The sequence below is a fragment of the Bufo gargarizans genome, chromosome 1 (genome assembly GCF_014858855.1).
Source record: "Bufo gargarizans isolate SCDJY-AF-19 chromosome 1, ASM1485885v1, whole genome shotgun sequence".
Taxonomy (NCBI): Eukaryota; Metazoa; Chordata; class Amphibia; order Anura; family Bufonidae; genus Bufo; species Bufo gargarizans.
The window spans coordinates 151,518,902-151,544,050 of NC_058080.1; the positions used below are offsets into that span (position 1 = coordinate 151,518,902).

Here is a 25,149-nt window from a genome sequence, read left to right on the forward strand (position 1 = left end):
TAATATATGACAGATTCTCCGACTAATCAGATCGTCGTTTACACACACACACAGTTTGGTCTGAATAGACAAAAAAATTGTCCGAAAATCTGTTGGTGTAAATGCACGGCTCACAAAGAACACATGAAATTGGACTTCAATTCCTGTATCTCACATTAGGGTGTCGTTCTGGATTACTATATCTTAAAATGTCCAAATACTTGACCTTCAACACATACATTATAAAAGCTTATCAAGAACAAATAAACATTTTCAGTTTAGAGTTGTACAGAAGACTTACGGGGGAAAAAAAAAAAAAAAAAAAAAAAAGTCACTGTACTCACAATATTTCATTTTAGAGAAAATGGTGTAACTAATACATTTTACATTATATTTGGTGTAACTAACACATCACTCCATTTAAAAAATAAGCCAGCAACCACCTGAAAAAAAGCTGCCATAGACACTAGGGGTCTCACTACTACCCAAGTTCCTGCCTGTTGTCAGGCAAGATCCATCCCTGGTAACAGAGACTCAGAAGACTGTTCACAGGAAATAGGGATGTGTTGGAGCTAGCTGAGCTTCTGATGCCTGATAGAAGCACTGCTTCTGAAGAGCAGAGAAGCTCCTGTGTGTATGCAAGTCTGATCTCTCTCCTTAGCAGCTTTCTGAGCTCCCTAGAAGAAAATCAAACATAGTGGTAATTGAGGTCACTGCATATAGTACAGGCAGATTCAACAGAAGGGAGACGCCCACTGCTTATGAGAGAGATGCATCTAGCTGAGCAGCTAAAACAGGGACTATGGCTGAAAGAAACTTTAGGGAAGCCCAAAAACACTAGTTCCTTCACAGTTATGATTGTACAAAGAAGCACAGCCAGATACTAAGCCATATGATTGTACAAAGAAGCACAGCCAAGTACTAAGTCATTTAAGCCATTTTAAAGGGTTTCTGTCATTAGAAAAATAGTTATGCATTTGGCTGACATTAGCGATGTGCTAATTTCAGCAGAACATAACCGTATGATTTTTAACTCCCTGCCTGCCACCGTTCCCTCAAAATAAATACTAATGAGCCTCTAGGTGTTAGTGGAGTGTTGCTGCAGCACCTAGAGACTCCGTCTTCTCACCCTTTGGTACGCCCATGTCCAGTTGATTGACGTCCTAGTTCATGCGCCGTCCGGTTTAGTATTCGGCACAGGCGCAGTATGTGAAAGACGCTCTTCTGCTGCCGGCTTCACTCACTGCGCTGAATACTAAACGGGACGGCGCAGGCGCAGGATTTTACGGGCACATAGGAGAACTAGGACGTCAATCAACTGGACATGGGAGTGCCAAAGGGTGAGAAGACAGAGCCTCTAGGTGCTGCAGCAACACCCCACTAGCAGCTAGAGGCTCATTAGCATATTATAATTCTTCATTTTGAGGGAACGGCAGCGAGTCAAAAATCATACTGTTATGTTCTGCTGACATTAGCACATCGCTAATGTCAGCCAGATACATAACGACTTTTCTGATGACAGAAACCCTTTAAAGATGTCCTCAGACTTAAGAAAACAGGAAAAGAGCTACAGATAATACAAAATGGCAGTCAACAATCTTAACCCTAGCCAAAGTATTTCAGCATGGGATTTACTCTCCAGGGGACTAACGAAAGGCACTTGTGAAAGAAGCAGTTTTTTGTTGAATTTTCTTTTCTTGCCCTTTTATCAATTCCTGGTCTACATAAGAGGATTGTCTTCCCAAAGAAATATCAGTTTGCAAGTCAAGGAATAATGCAAGTCACCCGTACTTATTAAATGGTAAAACACTCGGTAACACTGACATGGAAAAGGACCTAGGAATTTTAATAAACAGCAAACTAAGCTGCAAAAAACAGTGTCAGGCAGCTGCTGCCAAGGCCAATAAGATAATGGGTTGCATCAAAAGGGGCATAGATGCCCGTGATGAGAACATAGTCCTACCACTTTACAAATCTCTAGTCAGACCACACATCGAGTACTGTGTACAGTTCTGGGCTCCTGTGAACAAAGCAGACATAGCAGAGCTGGAGAGGGTCCAGAGGAGGGCAACTAAAGTAATAACTGGAATGGGGCAACTACAGTACCCTGAAAGATTATCAAAATTAGGGTATGGAATCAGTGATACTATGGAACTCTCTGCCTGAGGAGGTGGTGATGGTGAGTACAATAAAGGAATTCAAGAGGGGCCTGGATGTATTTCTGGAGCATAATAATATTACAGGCTATAGCTACTAGAGAGGGGTCGTTGATCCAGGGATTTATTCTGATTGCCTGATTGGAGTCGGGAAGGAATTTTTATTCCCTTAAAGTGAGGAAATTGGCTTCTACCTCACAGGGCTTTTTTGCCTTCCTCTGGATCAACTTGCAGGATGACAGGCCGAACTGGATGGACAAATGTCTTTTTTCGGCCTTATGTACTATGTTACTATGTAAGGCTAAAGAAAAAGACATCCGTCCATACAGTTCAGCATACTATACTGCAAAGTTAAACCAGAGCAAGGCAGAAGCCATTTTTCCACATTTTAAGTAAAAAGGAAAAAAATACTTCCCGACTCCAAATCTAGCAATCAGAATAACTCCATGGATCAATGATCATTTGGTTCAAAAAAGGCAGTGACCGATAAACAAAACAAAAAAAAAAACAGAGAAGGCAGTTTTACCACTACTGTGTTAAAGCAAGCAAGAGAACAGTATGATTGTCCAATATCTGATGGAAGTTGAGACGCACTTAATTGGGAAAATGCAAAGTCCATAACGTCCAATGAATCATTAAAGAGGTTTTTTGGCCAAAAAGCATTGTGTGTAAAACTGGAAAGAGCACTGTCTAAAAATATAAAGCAACACCAGGTCATTGTTGGACCATGATGCAGAAAGGGCGGGAGAATAGACAGTGGCGGTTTCGGAATGGCTGGGCCAGTACAGATTTTTTTTAATTTGCAAAAAGCACTCTTTGCATTTTTTTTTTTTTTTTTTGTTGCAGAAAACCACTTTAAATAATCTGTACCACTCTACAGAAATATCATCTACCTTCTCCTGAAGTTCTGTTTTGTATTTCTCGGCTTCCTCAATGAAGATGGTCTGAAGTTTCTCACATTCGCCAGTGTAGAACTGTTTGAGTTTCTCCTCCAGGTCATTCAGCTCAGCAAAGTGTTCATCTTTCACCTTCTGCAAAATGCCTTCATAAGCTACTAGCAAGTCATTCTTCTCCTTCTCGAGCTTTTCACATGTGCCAGACGCAGACACTGCAAAAGATGAAAAATAAAGCTTCGACTACTTCATACTTTCTATTATAGCTTCCTGTATATTTCATTTTGGCTTGAGGATTTAAAATGCGAAACAAAAAACCTGAAGGGTTAGAAGGGTCATTTTTTTTTACTACCACATGAGCAGTTATATATTGTAAAATGCCAACATATACCAGTCAGTAGGGATGAGCTAAGTGCTCCAAAACTCGATTAGGCTGCTTCGCCAAATTTTACAAAATTCACTTCTTGTGACAAATTATTACTTTGTCACGAAGCACATTTCTTTGTAAATAGTGGGTACAATGACAGGGAACGACTATTGCACCACGCCGCCCGCCCCCCCCCCAGCTTTGAACCCCTCAGATGCCGCGTTCATATTATAGCATTTTACTGTGAAGAGGCTGCCACGGCCATCCAGCGCCAAATCTTGCGCAGCGCGTGACAAAGTAATTACGCTGGCTGGCTTTGTGATGTCATATGTCAATGCGCATGACATTTTGCGCGTGATCTTCAAGCAAGATGGCAGCAGCCTCTTCGTGCTCAAAAGGATGTGGCAAGTATTTTTTTTTTATTTACCGCCATTTCAAGAAAAAATCATGGCAAATCGAATTTTTCCTGAAATTCGGATCAAAGTCCACTTTGTGAACTTTGATTCACTCAAAACTAGTTAAAAGCAATAGAAAAGGCTATTCTCATGCAATAATGTTATGGCACATCACTAAATATCAGATATGTCATAACATGATTGCTTGGGATCTAGTATATGGGACTCTAGCAAATCACAAGAATGAAACCAAAAGGAATTGTCAAAGTAACATTATTTCATCCCTAACAGCAGTAAATGTGAGAAAAACAACAAAAAAAAGCCATACTTATCACCCCTTATCACTCTGTACCCCTGCTGTCTCACTTCAGCAAGCAGCGGTGGTCGTGTTTGCACACTATAAAAAACTAAACAAAAAAACACAAACACACAGTCCTCTCTGGTGGTCAGAAACGTGGGAGCGCACATAGGCTGGTGCTTTCTTCTATAGTGTGCAAGCACGGCCACCACTGCTGGATTGCAGGGTGGTTTTAACCATGGATATCAGCAGTGTATAACGCGATAGAAAAAGTAGTCCAGCCAGCAAAGGAGGCAATATGGATAATCACAATACATTAGCCTTGTATTTACTTTCTCTACACAATAAAGGTAATTTGCTCAAGTGAGTCAACCCCTTTAAACGATGGGAAAGGGGTAAATATAACTGCTATTTTTTTCACATTTATCGCTGCTGAGGGTGTATTATTTTAACTTTGACAATACAGTTAATGACCCCATCCATATGCTTTAGCCGAACCCACCATTTTCGGTAGAATAAGATACCAATCTAGAGCATTTGGTGTCCTTCTGATTGTCCGCAACAGGGGAGAAAAGGATTGGGCACTGTCCTAGCACAATCTTCTTTCCTTCTAGGAAGTGAGCTGCTGTTGGGGGTGTCTCTTCTCAACCCACTGACAACACGCACTCTTGGCCAAGCATGTACGTGGATGGGAAAGTCAGCAAAGACAGCTGACCGCCAATGACCGAGTATGGCCAGGGTTGTCTTACAGTTCCATGCAGAGAAGGTAGCCCTGAGCATTGTTATGCAGAAAAACAATGTTGTGAAGAAGAAGCAGCTCAACCAGGAACCTGGATTGGTGGGTCTCCAAGCAGTTGGATCCCAAAATCTGATGTCATCATACCACTAAATAATGTTGGAAACCCATTTAAGCAATGCAACAATAGCAAATGTGATATTTCAATAGATCTAGTTAAGTATAAATAATATGTTTGTTGTGGATTATATCTGATTTGTTCAGCTTCATCTGTTTGGAGATAAACCCTTTGGCAGTGATGCAGGACATAATGTTTAAAAATTTAAATCTCATTTGCTGAAGTCTCTATCTCTATTAGGCTTACACTACACCAGTCTGTTTTCATAGTAATACTCATCCCATCACAGAAGGAATTTGAAAAATTCAAAAAGGTATGCAAGCATCAAAACTAATCAGAAATACAGAAGTACAAAACCTCAAGTGCAACAATACAAAGCAGGCCGGGCAAAAAATAACTGGAGCCTAGTGAAGCAGCATGAACTGCACAGGACAGACTGGAGGCTTGGCACATGGACAGTTACATTTACAATCTGTGTAAGCGCCCATTTTTTTGACGCTTCATTTTTCAGAAGGAATGGTAAATCACGCTTTCCAAAGTTCATTGGACATTTTTAGGAACATGGATTTGCGTGCGTGGGCAGATCTGGCATTTCACTTGTAAGGACTTGTCTGACAGTAAGAATAAATAGATTGGATGGAATGTGCTAAGGCTATCTGAGTATGAAGAGGTTACTTGTGTAAGAGATGAAAGTGTATAGGTGAAATGAAAGGCTAAACTCAGCCGTGGACTGACTTTTCATCAACAGAACTAAAACTTGTTATCCATACAGAAATTCTTACATTATTTCTGTGATATATACAGTAAAAATGCCTCTATTCACACTTGGGTTCTACTAGGACTTCTGACAAGTCTTACATCATGTTTGATGGCAAGAACAGCATCGGCTTCAGTGATATTTTTTGACAGCGATATTCTGTCAAAAATACCTGACCAGTCCTACTAAAGGTAGAAAGGAGTCAATTTGTGTCCCTTTTGTTAAGTTCAAAAATGTATCCCTAACAGTGGCCAAGGCTCCTCAAAGACAACCCCTGTCCATATGCTCTATGATGGCAAAGGGTGCCGTAGATTGGAATCCACCATTCAGGACACCCTCTAAGCACCAGTAGGGAGATCTGCTCAGTTACATCCCGCGCTGGTGGACCCAATACATCCATGCATTACATGGAAGTCCACTCATTTACATTACCTGACCAGATGCAAATTTCTTAGAAGAGCTGATTGATAGGAATTAGAGAAGCTAGAGCTGGTTTCGTCTTTATAAATAAAATAAAAAGTTGTCTTTATGAGACAAACCGTTTAAGCTATATGTCTGGCTTACCAATTCAAAGCTTTTACAATGGTAAAGCTGCAGTCCAGTCTACCGTAAGCCATGCCTAGAGAATATATTCAGGTTTGTGAGAATAGTAGACACTGGGGGTCTGAGAACAGGACTGTAGGTCCAACTTCACAAAATACGGTCTATCGGGAGGTTTGGCTTTATGCAGGGGTTATATTCCTGTCAGAGATCTTGTACAAGGAAAAATATAAAAGCTGCAGAAGAAAAGTTTCTCAAGAACGAGACCATGACGGCTGGCAGGAGGCCACATACACATTATTGGTCAGTTGGTTCCACCAAACATCTAAAAAGTATGTATAGACAGCCTGCAGAGACATCCTACATTGAAGCGGCATCTACCATTGCCTAACCTAAAGATTATCAAGATTCAAACCTGATCAAAGCTGCAGAGTGAAAAGGGCAATCTGTGGTTAATCTCAGATAATAAACTGGGTGATTTGCCACTCACATGTAGAGACAATGCACCATACCCATAGTACTATTAAAAAAAGCTGCAATGTATCATCTTCCCAGAGAACAATTAAAGAACAAATGGCTATTTACAGAGTTCTACCGCCTGCACAAATAAATGTAGAATTGCTATGTAATAACTCATAATTCAAGCGGTAGAGGATTTCTTCTGCTCATACTGCTTCTACAGAGAAGTTCAGGCTGGTTCACATGAAGCTAATTCAATTACAAGCCTCATTATGTGCTGTCTCAGGAAGGGCATATTTTATTCATAATTGCAAGAGGTTTTCCAAGTTTTTATTACAAGCTTTTTTTTTCCACTGGCAGCCTGGAAAAGAAAAACAATCTCTGGGCAAGGAATCTCCATGTTGCCAATAGACTCAGCCCTGCCTGTGCGATAGCACAGTGTGTTCTGAACCCTGGTGTGAAGATTATGAAAGGCTAAAGTGGTATTCTGATTTTAAAATGTTCAATTTCAATTGACAGGAAACACCACACGTTAGCGATGGTTTATCAGCAATGCCTGTTTTCCTGCATTCCATCGCGGTCATGTGACAGTTTTCGCTGTGTTGGTTCCCTATCCCGATGACATGTCAAAATCCTAAACATGGCAAAGCTTGTAAGAGATCGTCATCAATAACCTTGCATCTGATGGCGGAGTTCTGCGCATTCTCCTGGACCCTGTCCTGTAGACATGATGTGAGCATTGTCTTAGGGCAGAGTTTTTCCAGCAGGCCTGTGATGTTCAAGATGGCAGGAGAAGGAGAGACCTGATGCTACAGACTCCCCATGATTCTTTCTCCAGGATACAAACACTAGATGCCGGTCACAGCTGGAGTCATCAAAATACACTGAGAACTTCATCAGATTTATATAATGCAGTAAGGTTAAATGCCAGTGTTGTGTTTTTTGGGGGAAAAACTAGATAAAGCAGAAGTAGGAGAAATTCTGGTACAACACAAACGTATTCTTATATGCCTACATGTTAAAGACCATCTGTTCTCCTTGCCCATGGCAAACTAAACCCTTAAAAGAGGTGGTCTCACGAAGAGAACCCTTTATAAAATGAAGCTGGAGGGCTGGCTTCTCTCACACAAAGTGATCAGCTGTTAACGGCTTAAATTACATCTCCACCGTTCTAATAATTGGTTATGCGTTAATGCGTGGATGCCCTGGTCTACCAGAAGAGCTTCACATTCTGGCAAGCAGATCCGGAGCGGGGAATAATAAGGAGGGGTTATTCTAATGATACAAGACTGCTGACTAAAAGAACAAAGATAACGGATTGTCACTTATTGTATCCGTACTTCATATTAAAGGAGTAGAATTCTTAAAGGGGTTGGCCACTTTCTGGTTACTGTTGACCAGTGTCTTTGTAAGAGGATTATATGACACTTCATAACATAGCCTGTGCCATTTTCTATATTTCATAAGGTATTCCCCCTTGTTTGCGGTCCACACAGATGTCTTGTCCATAAAATGGCTGCTGATGGTGGATCATGTGACCAGACAAATTACCTCCATGTAATGTCTCCTCTGTTTAAATACACTACACCTGCCATCTGCACTTCCTCTATCTTGTGATGCAGCAGTGTGTTTGAACGCAGAAGACAATACATGGAGGTGATATGCTTGATCACTTGTCCCTCCATCAGCGGCCATCTTGTAGACATATGGAAAACACAGAAGATTTGCATAATTTATTAAATATAGCAAACACCCCAGAATATCAAAGGCTATATTAGCAACTGTCATAAAGTCACCTGACATTGGTCACAAGCAGCCAAAAGGTGGTCAGTCCCTTTAAATATTTATGGCAAAGAATATATGACCCATAACAATCAGTAAAAAGTGGGTCATGTGGGCCCTTTTGCCAGTTTACACTGGTCGCTATACATTTAAGGCGGACCCCCCCCCCCCCCCCACTCATTAGTCTTTTTTTTTTTACGTTTTAATTGTCTTGTCTTAAGTGGTGTAAATACGGTTCCTTCCTAAGAAATAAGCGATCAGTTGACTAAACCGCACACGACTGACCACTATGTGTTAGCGGATGGCAATTTACAAGATGGTCATAATAAAGCTGGTATGAAAGGATAAAACATTTGGAGCCTCTGACTATACCGCTGCCCACTCATGCGCTGACCGGGTTTTAATGTAATTAAACACACAAGTGCTTATCTCACTACAGTTTGCTGGCTGGATTTTGTCAGAGAGGTCTGGCTGAATTACTGTATCTTGTTAAATTGCATTCTTATTAGCAGCCATTAGGCAATAATCCATTAGTCGGTGTGATCATGTCAGTGAGCACTTACCAGCAGTCAAGTAAGGAGAAAGAGCACCCGCCATATGATAAATCAGTCTGCACGGAAAAGCCTTCTGAATGTACAGACAACATACAACAACCTGCTTCTGTACCTACCATCTGCATGTAGAATAGGACATGTACTGACACTGTTTCATTGGTTTCTGTCAGCAGATTTGTCCCTATGACACCGGCTGACCTGTTACATGTGCACTTGGCAGCTGAAGGCACCTGTTTCGGTCCCATGTTCATGTGTCCTCATTGCTTAGAAAAATGAAGTTTTAATATATGCAAATGAGCCTCTAGGAGCAACGGGGGTGTTGTCATTACTCCTAGAGGCTCAGCTCTGCAACTGCTGCGCCCCCTGCACTTTGACAGGGCTGGGAGTGATGATGTCCAGGTCTAGGACTTGTCAAGGAGCAAAGGACGTGGCAGAGAGAGCTGATCCTCTAGGAGTAATGACAACGCCCCCGTTGCTCCAAGAGGCTAATTTGCATGTATTAAAACATCATTTTTCTCAGCAATGAGGACACATATGAACATGGGACCAACACAGATGCCTTCAGCTGCCAAGAGCACATGTAACAGGTCAGCCGGTGTCATAGGGACAAATCTGCTGACAACTGCCATTTATATCGATGCAGCAATTATATTTAAATCAGGTACTAAGCAATGATGTCCTCCAAGCCTATAACCTTCAATATACCTTAATATGAAGAGGGGCTAGGCAGATTATCTTAAAAACCAATCAACCTTCAATCCTCCTTTCCCCAGTTGATGGCACTAATCTCAGACTTTGGCCAAGAACAGGTTCAATTAACCTGTTAAAAAGGTATAAATCACTAGGATTAGGGGGTGGGCAGGGTTTATGGGGGTGCTGGTCGGCGCTGACTGATTCACGCGAACGACAAAACACAAGGTGCATATTAAAATATATAACACTATATAACGATTACATTTAGTATTTAAATGTGACTCCAAAAAATAAAAAAGTATTGCAACACCAATAAGATACCATGAAAAAAATAAAATAAAAATACTCACACGTTAACCCCATGTTTAATGGGGTTAACGTGTGAGTATTTTTTTATTTTTACTTTTTGCAAAGTTGCAATTTCCCATTATGTGAGGAGGTAATTGATGGGGTCACTTACTATTAATGTGAAGCAAACAGAAGTCTAAATTGATAAAGCCATGTGCCTCATATTAATAGTAACACCAGCAAGTACTTCCTGACATAATGGACATTGAGCAGCATGGGGTTAATGTGTAGGCTGGTGTTGGGTACTACAGTATGATAAGGTTACTGGCTATTAATGTGAGGCACATGGAGTCTAAATTGATGAAACCATGTGCCACATAATAGCAACCTCGTCAAATACCCCGCTTAACGTAATGGGCAACATGGGGTTAATGGCATCAGATACATGCTGTTAATATGAGGCACATTGTTTTATCAATTTGGACCTGCATGTGCCTCACATTAATAGTAAGAAGCCTCATTATGTGTACCTCATATTAATGGTTAACCCAATGTAGCCTATTATTTGATGATGTGCTTGAGGGCCAAATACTTTTAATCTGAGGTACATGGGGGTACTAATGTAATAGCCCTCAGGAGCTTCTACATGGCGCAGGCAGTCTGCGGTACTGCGCCTGTGTGAGATTTCACTGAGCGGACGCAAGGAATCTGTGGGCGTAGTTACATCCAAATAACTGGGCTCCAGAGAAGGATAATAACGCCCCTCTGGGCACCTTGGACACTCATTTGCATACTAGAAAAAGTGGATTTTATTGCTAATGAAACCATGAAACCAAAAATGAAGCCTACAGCAAGAAATAAGGTATTTTATTGTACAGGGCAGTAGTAACACTTTATTATGCTGAAACCAGGTGACAGATTCCCTTTAAGGCGTGGTACACTTTTCAGTACTACCGGAATGTTATGTCCCGGAAGATTGCACAAGTTTTAAACAAGAAAAAACATTTACTAGAAAATAAATTTAGATTAGGTAAAGCTGAGTGTTACATTAGGCACAACTCCTCAAAGAACATCTGTAAGTAATAACCTTGTTAGGGCTACTTTCACACAAGCGTTTGGCACGGAGCCGTCATGGATCTGCACAAACGCATCCATTCAGATAATACAACCGCATGAATCCCGTTCAGAACGGATCAGTTTATATTATCTTTAACATAGCCAAAACAGATCCATCTTGGGCACCATTGAAAGTCAATGGGGGATAGATCAGTTTTCTATTGTGCCATATAAAATCCGTCCCCATAGACTTACATTGTGTGTCAGAACGGATCCGTTTGACTCAGTTTCATCAGACGGACACCAAAACGCTGCAGAGTGGAATGGACACTGAACGGAGGCAAACTGATGCATTCTGAGCGGATCCTTTTCCATTCAGAATTCATCAGGGTAAAACTGATCCGTTTTGGACCGTTTGTGAGAGCCCCGAACGGATCTCACAAACGGAAACCAAAACGCCTAAAGCAAACGGACAGAGTTAAAAAAAACTAAAAATCTATACCACCATTTTTAGTAAGTCCTCAAGCAGGGTCCTTCACAGCACCATTAGTGGTTGGATCCTTGTGTATTTTAATATGGAGAAATGAAGAAAGCTGGACATACACCAGGAATAACTACTGACCTAAAATCAATGACCTCTCAGAGCATGCATGTGTTGTAAACATTTGCCGTCGGGGCAGACTCGAGATGACGCCAATGCCGTTCCACTGACAGACATCTAATGTTTATGGCCAGCTTAAGCAGCTGACAGAAACCTCAGCCAATGGATCTCTTGTGTTCGGAGACAATCTGGAGGGCCCCCATAGACATGAGATGATTGGCCCACCACACCAAAATCAACCGCTTAGGCCGACAAATAAATGGCCAGTTTACATGAAGCCTGTATGATGGTATATGGAGACCCTATAGCAGGCATGTCCAAACTGCGGCCCTCCAGCTGTTGCAAAACTACAACTCCCAGCATGCCCTAATAGCTGTAAGCTACCCAGGCATGCTGGGAGTTGTAGTTTTGCAACAGCTGGAGGGCCGCAGTTTGGACATGCCTGCCCTATAGTGTGCACCTGGATGGCATCTCTACAGCATCCTAAGGAGCATGGTACATTTCATTGTTAGGTTTAGTATGAACCGGACAAAAAAAAAAAAAGCCCTCTGCATGTCTTCATAGGCTTCTGAAAGTACAGTATGGGCCTCTATGGGTCCCATAACAAGTCTATGTACTGTATAACTGAGTATATATCTGTAAAGAATAAATCAAGGCAACTGGACATAATGTAGATTTCTTGAAAACGTTTCACTCGTTCTTCCAACGAGCTTTCTCAATTCTGAGTGATTGTACAAAAATTCTGGGAATAAATATGTAACTGAATCCAGATCTGGTAATTATACCCAGCATTGGGTCAAAGGTGTTGATTCCATTATCCTAATTGGAGAAAGCTCGTTAGAAGAACGAGTGAAACGTTTTCAAGAAATCTACAGTAAGTCCAGTTGCCTTGATTTATTCTTTACAGATATATACCATGACCTGGATAAATGAGAACCTTCACAGACATGTATAACTGAGTATGTTCAGTATGAGGCCACCTTTCCCATAAAAGGGACAGCAACTCTCTCAGCTGAAGGGAGTGAATTTGCCCAAGTTTCCCAAAAGAGAACCTGCATTTTAAAATAACATTTCTACGACAGTAAAATTAAATTCCCCTTGCATTCCATGGGGCTTACGTGACTGCCTCTTCCTGCTCGACAGTGCAGAATAATGGCCTACAGGACATTGAATAGTGTGGCCACCAAATTTTACAGGGATGGGACAAATGCCAGTTCACATATGAATAATTAGCAAATATTAGATTTTCGAGAAACCATTTAAGGTACACTAATATCAGGTCGACAGAGGAGACAGATGGAAGAGGAAGTTAGGACCGCACAGGCCATCTCACCTCACTATCTGGTTGTAGCCATAATCACAAGGTGTCCGTCAGCGGTCATTATATGGGCATGTAAGGCGCTCTTGTACACCATGCTGTAATAGTAACGAAGATGATAAATGGGATCATCCGATTCCACACAGGGGGCCCAATTGTGCAAAACACCCGTCCCCCCCACATACTTGGCAAGGGATCGGGCCTTGGTGGAAAGAGGGAGGAGCCCATTTTGCTATTGATCACAGAAGCATAGAGAATCTATTAGAAATCAGAAATCATGTACACTGAATACTCATTACGGCAAGGTGTACTGTGCGCACACCACAGTCCAGATTTACTAATGTGTTAGAGCCAAAAATCTGTCAAAAAAAGTGGCGCATGTAGGGTTTCTTCACTTTTTTTCCCCTGAAATGCTTGGCCAAAGGGTAGGGCATAGTGGAAAATAAGTGAAGCTTCATGTGAAGTGCTTAAAATGTGTAGGGCTTAAAATGCACCATTTTGCACCAAACTTTTGGTGCAATTCTGGTGTAAAAATGTGTCTCAAAGTCAGTCAACCAATAGTGTCTGTCCCTGCACCAGATGTATCATCCAGCCTGAGCTGCATGAGTGCAGGTCTACAGCCCGCCTAAGCTTCTGCCATCTTTACAATTAGTAAATCTGTGTCACTGTCTTTAGTTTCTGTCTATGCAGTAGATCTGGAGCTCTGTATCAGGAAAAAAAAACTCAACTGCTATAAAGATGTATTTAGAAGTTAAGCCAATGACTAGTTAAGCCATTAGCTCCGCTGCCCATCTCAATAGGCAACAGGGGATAAGTGGCTGCCAGACACACAGAAATTTGAAGACCGTTCTCAATGCCATTTGGTATATTTCTATCAAGGCTCTGCAAATTACAGAGAAACAAAGGAAAGATCAATCACTGCTCTAATACGGAAGCATTATGGGGAAATAGCCAATTGACTTCTAGGCACCAAAATTCCAAAATTGTGACCAAAGACGTACACTAGTTCCAGAGCAACAAGAAAAGTTCAGTATCATGAAGAGTCAGCCTGACCCCTGTACATTTTGCGCTCTGGGAATATGATAAAGCAGATTAACGCTGGCAGCAGGGGCGACTCCTCGCACTGTTGAATAGCTGATCCTTTCAAAATGCCAAGGAGTGCTCTATTTATGACACATCAAGTATCCTCTGCTGGCAAAGGATGAGAGTGAGGGTATGTCCACACCGGACGACTCCGCTGCTCAACTGCTGTCAGAGGGTCTCTGAAATGCAATGTGGCACTTTGTGCAGGAATTGCAGCAGGTTTTCTGCTACATTCAACTTTTGCATTGCAAAGGCTGGAAATCATGGGTGAAACGTAGAGTGTAAATTGACAAGATGTGGGCGGATGACCTGCAGCAACAGTCCGTCTGAGATTTCTGTAGTCTCATCCGGTTTTCTGGTACTGTAAATACTGCGGATTTTCCACATGTAGAAAACAAATATCATTGACAACATGTGTGGCCATACCCTGACAAATACCTAACAATGCATGATTTTAAAGTGTGTGTGTGTGTGTATATATATATATATACACACACACACACACACATATACAGTATCTATTCTATACACTGATCAGTTATAACATGAATATCACCAATTACTTGGTGACAATGGCATCCATCAAGGGGCAGCACAAGTACTATCAGATCTAGAAGTTGATATGTCGGTAGCAGGAAACATAGGCAAGTATAAGTTTCTGAGTAGCCCTGACAAAGTAGACAACTGGGTCAGAGCATCCCCCACATAGAAGATCTTGTGGAGGGTTCCTGGAATACAGTATTTAGTACTAACCAAAATGGTCCGAGAGAGAAAACAGGGTAATGGTCACTCATTGAGTGAAAGCTAGGTCCAGGCTGATCCCATAGAAGAGCTACTGTAGCAATGTGATGGTCTGGGCAAAGATTTGTTAGAAAAAAAATTAGGTCTTGCCATTCATGTGGCTATTATTTTGACATGCACCCAATGCCTAAACATTGCTGCAGACTAAGTACCCCCTTCATGGCAACACCATTCCTTAAATCAGTGGCCTCTTCCAGCAGGATAAAGCATCCTGCAACATTACAAGAATTGTTGGCATTTAAAGAACATGAGAAAGTGTTGAAGGTGCGGGCTCTAAACCCTCTAGATCTCAATCCAATGAATTATCTGTGGGATGTAATCAGATCCATGGATGTCCCATCTCTCAACATACAGAAATTAGATGATCTGCGGCGATCATCTGTGTGCCAGATACCACAGGACACCTTCAGCGGTCTTGTGGAGTTAATGCCTTAAGGCCCTATTAGAATGCACGATTTTGGGCCAATTATCAGAAAGAAGTGCCCATAGGAGCGCTCGTACCCGATAACTGGCCTGTATAATTGAGCAACCAATCAGCTAATGAACAAGCAAACGTTTGTTCATCAGTTGATGGGTATCTCATCAGGATGAAAAAGATGCCAGATTATCGGCAGCACATCTCCCTACGTCATCAGGGATGTGCTGCCGATAATCAAAATAACAGAAGGAGGGAGAACAAACTGCGGTACCAATCGTTCCTCCCAAGTTCAGAGTTTGCATCGACCTGAAATTGCGTCGATGGCGATGCGCGCACTGCCCAAACACCAGGCAGCGTAATAGGGTCCTTTCTGGGTTAGCGCTGTATTTAGAGGCACAAGGAGGCTACACAATATTAGGCAAGCTGTTCTAATGGTGTTGCCCATTAACATTATCCACATGATATGGGATAGCCAACTGATCGGTGAGGTTCCAACTGCTGGGACACCCACCAACCCCCAGAAAATGGCTCCCGTTTCCCCATCCTGATGTAGCGAAAAGCTGAGGACGCGCCCAGCCACTCCATTAATTTGCTATGGAACTGCCATAAATACCAGAGTACTGTACTCTGCTAACTTTGTCACTTCCACAGAAAAAGAAGAGAGCATCATAGAAGGGGCTGTTAAAACTGAACACAAATGCATCTTCAATAGCTGTGGGCCAAAACTCATCTGTTTCAACTTCCTCATACACAAATACTTGTTTCGGACAAGCTTTTTTGGGTAGAGAGGAAAAAGCTAAAGCATAACATGTGGAAGAAGCAGGGGAATCGCAATAGGGGAAGCAGCTGCTTTGGGCCCGAACTCAGAAGGAGCCCACCCAGGAGGGGCCAGTTCAAAAAATTTGCTGTTGGTCCAAGTCATTTCTAGATGCACCACTGGGGAGTGGCATATCTCCCAGAAGAAAAAAAAAATTGGACAAATCAGGCGTTCCCTATATACAAAAGATTGTCAACCTCAGACAGTCCTATCAAAAATGGCCACCAATAAAATGAATATAATTTAGTATTATGCAAGTTTACTAAGAAAAACCAAAAAAGTATTTATAATTATGGAACAGGTGCCACTATGAGGACTATAGGAATAGGACTGCAAATATAGACTTGCAGAGTGGTTCCATCCACATGTTCTATATTAAGCCAGTGGCAAATTCTAGAGCTGCATCTAGGAGTTTGAGCATGGGCCATGAGGATGTTGTGGTAATTACAACCGTGGGTCACTGCATGGCAGTAAACAGGCCATGGAGTCAGAGAAACTGCCTTAATGAGTAACCAGGGTTATTGATTCTTCTGTCACATTAATGTGTGTCTGAAATGTGATAAACACATGTACGTATATCATTTATATGTGTTATAAGGTGCACACAGCTACAGATGGGGTATAAGGTAATTTATATTTGTCACAAGTCATGATTCGGGTTCTGTAAAAAGAAAAAAAGGGCTAAAAAAAGTCAAATGAATGGAATGAATAGGAATAGATTATAGGGCTGAGGATCGGGAGAACAGACGTTCGCTCCTAATCACACCCTGTATGAACATGTCCTCACATAGGCACTTGTTTGTCGCTCACGTTTTAATGTGGATGTTAAAGTCACTGTCGGTTGGTAGTGTTAAAACCACCCTAAATTAGGGTATTTTAGATACACTCTGGTGTTCCTGATCAATGTACCCCCCCCAGGGGTTAATATCCACGCGTGGCTGAGAGACTGGACACTGACACAGAAGTTGGTCAAAGCAATCTCTAACTTTATTACATGGACTAAGCGTTTATGAATCTTCAGAAGAGGGCAGTCCTCTCTGAGGCTAAAACATTGTTTCATTGGTCAAAAAGGAAAAAAGTGATAAGAGAAACAGAGATAACACTTCAACATCTGCGCAGTGAGTACCACTTTGGAATGTGAACTAATGTAAACATCTGGTTACCATCGCCATTTTGTAATGGAGTTTATTCTAACAAGAATACTGCCTACGTCATATGTGACACTTTAAAGAGGTGCTTCTCTATAGGCAGTGAATAATATATACATATCATCAAGCCATATGATTGGCTTACGCATTCCACCTGTTCATGCATAAGGCAATGCCTGACACTCTATGGAACACATGTAAAAGATGAGAAATCAGACACTTCCCACAGCACAGCTCTTTGCCCCCCTCTCTCTCCTTTCCAGTCTTGAAACAAAGAGGGGGGTGGGTGGGCACTTGGAAGTAGAAAAAGTTAACTCATTACAATCCTAGATTTACAAAATATAGAATAAAATTCACCCATCTTTAACAGTCCCCCCTTGAATTTCATTCTCTCCCTAAACCTAAACATCTGTCCCAATGCTCCGCCTCCTCTTCACCAGCTTCCACGACAAGCCATACCTAGCGAACAGCCTCCCGTGACACTGGATTTGAGCAAGGGGAAGTCAGATGATCTTTCCCTAACTGGCGTTGACATTATATGGGGGGACTAGAGGTCACCAGTGCTCCTGATTTTCTGGATCGAAGTTTTCATACAATTTTCCATATTCTTTTGAGTCATGATCAACAGTCACACAAGGGAAAACCAGTCTCAACACTTCCTTGAAATCAATCCAATTATGCTTTTCTTTGAGCTTCACTGTGCTTGTGGTCAACAACACTCGGAATGGACCATCAAACCAGGGTTTTGGGACTTTTCTAACGTGTCTTTTCCTACCACCTAATCTCCAGACACAAGTGGGTGGGTTCCTGGTACTTTATCAAAACCTGGAAGTGAAGCAAAAACTCGAAAATGTACTTTAGTCAAATGCTTATACCAAACTGATCACATAATCTGTCAGACAACCATGTTGCATCTGGAGCTGCTGTGGGAATTAAAATCCTATTCTAGGGGCTGACCCAAAAAGGACCTTATAGGGACAAAGGCCTGTCTCACGGTTAGGCGTATACCTTACTAAAAGAGGGCTACCAGCAGGTACTCTATTAAGACTTTAAATCTTTAACTTAGTGTCCCGTTCAGTTCCTTTTCCCTACTCTACTGCTGCTTTGTGGATGGTACGAAGCATGTAAGGCCTGTCCTACACCCAAAACCTTCTTCATCTCCTGCATCACTTCACCTGTGAAGTGAACACCTGTGTCACTTTCAATGATCTAAGGTACCCCATACTTGCACACAACTTCAGCCATAATCTTCTTTACTTCTTTGGGTACGGTTTTGGCCATCCTGAAAACAAGTCATCACATATCAATACATACTCATACATGCCCACCTTGGATATTTGAAGGTAGTCTGCAAACGTTGAAACAGATACAAAAAGCAAGACGTGTTTCTTGGGTACCTTAACCACCTTGCCCATGTTGTTCTGGGCACAAACCATTTATCCTTAAGTATGTCTGACTGTTACAGTGCTGAACCCTGGTGCGTACCATATGCTACGTACTAAATCACACATAGCAGTTTTTGTCTGGTGCATCACTCCATGGGTTGCCTGTGCCATCGTGGAGTAGAGGGACCTGGGAAGGTAAAGTTTCCCTTCTTATTTGTAGTCCCCCCTTTTTCATCCACCAGTCCCTTTCCTCCTTCCCCAGGGTTCTGTAAGGTCTTAAGAACTTTCGGGAGACAGGAGGAGTTATTTCAGGGACCTGAACTGTGGCCACTTAAGACAGGGGTCTGCTTAGGTAATTTGGCAGCCATCTTTGCCGCCTGATCTGCCGTGGCTTGCCCCTTTGCCTCCTCTGCATCTGTTTACAGTGGCCTTTCGTTGCCATCACCCCTCATGTTAGTGACACGAGGGCTTCCATCAGAGACCTCACTGCTTCCCCATTTTCGATGGGTTTACCTGAAGCGATTAAGGAGTCTCTGGCTTTCCATATGGGCCCATAGTCATGGGCTATCCCAAAGCACACCTGGAATCAGTGTAAATGGTGGCTGTTTTCCCATCTGCATATCTGCAAGCCATCTTCAGAGTCTTTTAGCTCCACTTCTGAGCAGACAAGTGTGGTAGTTCACGTTTAATCACCACTGCCCAACCTGTGTAGTACCTGCCATACCTCGATCCATCCACAAAGAGCACATGATCTAGATTACCTAATGACTGATTTACCAAATCCCACTACCTCTTGTGACATCATCTGCAAACAGTCAGGAGCCTCTTCCTTTGAATCTGAAAGAAAAGTTTAAAGTGCGGTGCCCTAACTCTTCCCTCCCCCCTTGGTCCAGAGGCAACAGGGTGGCTGGGTCCAAAGTATTACACCTTTGGAGAGCAACATTGAGGCAACAAAACAATCATTTGGATTGTACGTTCATGAGGATAGATGTAATATCAGCATCACTTTGTGGTTCAGAACTATCTCAGAGCTTTCATCAAGCATAGCTAGTACAACTACTCCAGCTCTGATGCAGAAAGGGGCACCTCTGGCCACAGGATCAAGTCTGACTGAATATTATACTATGGGGCGTTATTGCTGGCCATGCAGTTGGGTGAGGACAGCTGAGTCATGGCCACTCACTTCATTAACAATACAATCTAAATGTAATAATATGATAGGCCCAGTGTGGGGGAGCACAAAATTGCCAGTTCTAGGCACAAAAAACATCTACCACCTCATCTGTGAGGCGGTAGGGACTAAAGGACAAATCAATCACAGTGGAGTGAGTAGGGGTAATGGGAACCTGAGCCGACAAGGTGTGTGTGTGCATTGGGCACGATGTGGGTGTTAGAAACTGTGGCTTCATTAACGGCATGTAGGTCATGTACCATCCAATGGTGAGTGGTTTGCTTTTCTCAGCTTCTGGGAGTACTGATACAAACATGGACCAGAGAATTTTATCACTAATGGCCAACAAACAAAGTTCTTGGTCGTGGAGGGCACCTGTAAGCTTCACAGTGCCGTCCTCCTGACGTGAGATACCAGCATGTACTTTTGCAAACAAATCTGCACCTAGGAGACAACAAGGAGCGTTACCAATGACCAGCAAATGGGCAAGCGCATCTTGGTTAGGGGCAAATCTAATATGGATGGTTTCTGTTGAAAAAAAGTGAGCGTACTACTTTCCCATCCACTTCTACCCAAAGGCTGGTGTCCTTGGAGAGTAAATCAGGGGAGGCCATGTTTGCTGTGCACAACTGTCTTGGCTGCTCCAGTATCAATCAAAAATGGGACTACTTCTTTATCACCCAGAGTGAGGGATATCCTTGGGCCAGACTGAATCTGCTAAAAATGTTTAAAGATAGAGCAGATACTGGATTTCCTGTTTCTTAATCTTGATCTAACTCCCCCCCCCCCTCCTCTGTCTGTGTTCCCCTTATGACAAAAAACATGGGTGTCTGTGGGGACGGACAGTGATCCGGGCATGGTCAACATAGAATACAATCCTCTCGTGTGGTGTGGACGAGGAGTACCACACACAGCACAACACTCTCTCTTCTGGGATCTGGGTCCCACAGACTCTGCAGGCCCACCATAGGGTGGCAGACTTACTTTTACCTCACTTCAATGAGGCGTTTGACATCATGGCTGAAGCAATGCCAAAGGAACACTACCTATGGTCGGCACCACTGAACCCCCCAATGCTGCTTGATGTTACTCTGCATTTTGGCTTACAGAAGTATCCAACTTTTCCTATCACAGAATTAATAGACTGGAAAACAAAACAGGACTTCTCATCTTCCATGGGAGTGTCTTATAACTAGGGGATGGGCACAAGGGCTGTCGTTGTCTGTAACGTCCACCCCTATCCTCCTCCCTCCGCTCTGAGTCATCTAAGTCCACCCCCTTCAGTCGGACGCTATGGTTCTCCTTTTGTCCATCAGTAATGTGGCAGCTGCCCATCAGAACAGAGCTCTGATGTTTAGCACAACACTTAACGTAACTTCAAACATTGAAACAAACAGATCGGACAATACAGACATGAACACACAAAGGGCCCATAAGAAACTTTTCATTGACTTCAATTTAAAAATAAAATAAATAAATAAATAAAAATGTACAGCTTGATCAATGCTGTTGGCACCAATAAAAACCCCAAAACTTCCAAGAAAAATAAAATAAAATCCTCAATGCGCATATTATTAAAAAAAACAAAACAAATATCGTACTCCATACGCATTCATATACATTTTCATGTACTAATTTTCACAAACGGCTCATAACCACGCCCTCATACATAAAAACTGAATTGCATTCACAACTCTGCTGAAAACCTCCATCAGTCTTCACACATATTCGCCTCAATCACAACTCAAAGCCAGACCCATTCACATTCCACTGAATCATTTGTCTTCCAACCCACATTGTTTCATCCCAAAACTTGCAGCACAGACAAACACAGCTTTCCTAGAAACAGATAGCCACACCACACCCAGAATTGCTGATGGTCTGTCGCTGTAAGAGAATATACATGTTATCATACAGTCATTTTGTTAAAAGCTGGATTCCCACAGTACACTGCTTGGGAAAGAAGAAAGAAGAAAGAAAATTATTGAACAATTCTTTGTCTTGTATAATATATTACACATCACTGACTCTGCATCATTCCCTCATTCCCTCCCACCTTTTTCCTTCGTCTGATCCTCTTATCTCAGGAATGTTTCTGTTGAGGTGGGGGTAGTGAGTCTCTGTAGCTCACACTGGATACAACACCTATCCATTAACTGACCATCTTTTACTGCTGTAATCTCTAGGATATTCCCTAGTTAAACACACACATTTTATTAGGGTAACAAACTTAACCGGTTCGTTTCGGAACATTTAACACAAGCGCCGTTCTGATTGCAGACACTGGGGCACTTTCTTTCTTTCTTGTTAATGCCATCAATTAACATCCTGACAACTCCCCCCTCAAAATCACGGGAGTTCTGATGCCCACAGTCTGTAAGCTCTAACTTCACAGATTCTTACAGATCTTCATCCCTGTTGCCAGGGGCGACCTCTGTCCGAGTATACACTTTCTCTAACATTCTTTTTCACATTTTAACTTTCAATTCTTCCCTCACTACTAGCTAGGGGATGTATTTTCTCCTTCATAATGCTGGGACTGACCGATATCAAAACAACAGTATTTCAGACTGACACACACACAAAACAGAGGAGTGATCAGCACCTTTAGCCCTTTCTTCCGCAGACAAAGGATTCACCCCCCCCTCTGGTTGGCTCAAATCTGACTATCACGTCTGACTAGTCAGCCGGGACTCCCCGCACGTCTTCCCCAAAACCAGGGGTCAGGCGGGCTCCGTCGCATCTTCCTGGGGTCAGGTCAGGTAGAGAATATCACCGCAGTCTTTCCCTTGATCAAAAGGTCATGAGAGGTTCTACCATCTTCCTAAGGTCAGGTCAGGTAGTCTCCGCAGTCTTCCATCAGATCAAGAGATCATACGGCTCTACGCATCTTCCTGGTCAGGTCAGCCGGAGTTCCTTGTCCCACACCTCGGCGCTATAGCACCCCCTTCCCAACCAGGAGGTTACTGTTCCCTCCCTTTGTCTGTGGTTTTACCGTCTGTGCTCAACTCACTCCTCACATAAATCACAGACACACACAAAACATATACACACCAGAGTGATCTATGATTTCAGACTATTGGTTCAATAGACTCCAAGCTTTCAGCATTACAGCCGACTACTATACTTACATGGGTACCACCTCACAGCAGACTGAGCTATGTGAGCATGACGAAGTAACTAGCAGAAAGGCAGATGAGATAAAAAGTTTTCTCACCTTTCTTTGAGGTTGCAATCCTCTCTCCTCTGCCGTTCGTCAAGCTCAGGGGCCCGTCTTGTCAGCTGTCTGATGCTACATTTGCTCAGAGTCCCTTCATGGTCGCCATTTGTTAAAACCACCCTAAATTAGGGTATTTTAGATACACTCTGGTGTTCCTGATCAATGTACCCCCCCCAGGGGTTAATATCCACGCGTGGCTGAGAGACTGGACACTGACACAGAAGTTGGTCAAAGCAATCTCTAACTTTATTACATGGACTAAGCGTTTATGAATCTTCAGAAGAGGGCAGTCCTCTCTGAGGCTAAAACATTGTTTCATTGGTCAAAAAGGAAAAAAGTGATAAGAGAAACAGAGATAACACTTCAACATCTGCGCAGTGAGTACCACTTTGGAATGTGAACTAATGTAAACATCTGGTTACCATCGCCATTTTGTAATGGAGTTTATTCTAACAAGAATACTGCCTACGTCATATGTGACACTTTAAAGAGGTGCTTCTCTATAGGCAGTGAATAATATATACATATCATCAAGCCATATGATTGGCTTACGCATTCCACCTGTTCATGCATAAGGCAATGCCTGACACTCTATGGAACACATGTAAAAGATGAGAAATCAGACACTTCCCACAGCACAGCTCTTTGCCCCCCTCTCTCTCCTTTCCAGTCTTGAAACAAAGAGGGGGGTGGGTGGGCACTTGGAAGTAGAAAAAGTTAACTCATTACAATCCTAGATTTACAAAATATAGAATAAAATTCACCCATCTTTAACAGTAGCAAATCGCCCCTTGTAAACAGGGCAGCGCTGCAGACGATGAAACCGTATGTGAATGTACAATTGCTTTAAAGGATGTGCGGCACCCAAAAAGTCATCTCCCTGTTAAAACCAGATAGTAAATACTTTTTTCTAATTTGCCTTTATTTTCTGGTAGTAATTATTATTTTTTCATTTCCTAAACATTTCCATTTCTTATAATTTACGGCAGTCTCATGGACCATAGACACAATGGACAGGAGGGGACTCTATATACTTCTTTGGGAGCGTTTTATAGGTATGCTCTGTGACTTGTGCAGAGGTCATTGTACAAGAGAAGAATAGATAATACAGGTCCTTCTAAAAAAAAATTAGCATATTGTGATAAAGTTCATTATTTTCTGTAATGTACTGAAAAACATTAGACTTTCATATATTTTAGATTCATTACACACCAACTGAAGTAGTTCAAGCCTTTTATTGTTTTAATTTTGATGATTTTGGCATACAGCTCATGAAAACCCAAATTTCCTATCTAAAAAAATTAGCATATTTCATCCGACCAATAAAAGAAAAAAAAAATTAATACAAAAAAAGTCAACCTTCAAATAATTATGTTCAGTTATGCACTCAATACTTGGTCGGGAATCCTTTTGCAGAAATGACTGCTTCAATGCGGCGTGGCATGGAGGCAATCAGCCTGTGGCACTGCTGAGGTGTTATGGAGGCCCAGGATGCTTCGACAGCGGCCTTAACCGCCTCCGGACCGCCTAACGCAGATGTGCGGTCCGGAGGCGGCAGCGCTGCGCACAGTCACGCATATACGCGTCATCTCGCGAGATGACGCGAATATGCGCGCGCATGCGCAGTTCGCACCGGCATTTCGTAGAGGGGGCTGCTCCTCTGCTGGAGTGGGATCCAGCAGAGGAGCAGGCTTCACAGTGAGTACACCAAACACTACACTATAGCCCCTGATCACCCCCCTGAACCCCAATTAACCCTTTGATCACCTCTTTGATCACCCCTGTCAATCACAAGTGAAAAGAAAAAAGTGATCAGTGCAAACTGTCACTTTTTTTTTTCACTGTTATTGACTGTTAGGTTTTAGGTATAGTTTAGGTCCCTTGGTTAGGTAGTTAGCGATCAGTTAGCGCCCAGCCCACCGCACCGCAGTCCGTTATTCGCTGATTAGCGTATCGCTAATCAGCATTTGTACTTTTATAGTATCTGGAAGTGATCAAAACTGATCACGGTCAGATCTATAATAGTACTAGTGTCACTTTAGTTCGCCCTCCACCCAAAACGCAGTGTTTGCCCGATCAGGCCTGATCGGTCGCCCACACGTGCGTTCGCCCACAC

At 42.5% G+C, this 25,149-nt stretch overlaps 1 protein-coding gene across 11 annotated transcripts in view; it reads right to left on the reverse strand.

The window, feature by feature from the left end:
• The window catches only part of MTUS1 (microtubule associated scaffold protein 1), a 261,609-nt gene that overhangs the window by 8,748 nt on the left and 227,712 nt on the right, over nucleotides 1-25,149 (reverse strand). For all 11 annotated transcript variants that reach the window (XM_044299622.1, XM_044299618.1, XM_044299631.1 and 8 more), the window contains one exon: nucleotides 3,029-3,243. In XM_044299622.1, the coding sequence (XP_044155557.1) occupies nucleotides 3,029-3,243 (215 nt within the window). The remainder of the gene's footprint in view (nucleotides 1-3,028; nucleotides 3,244-25,149) is intronic.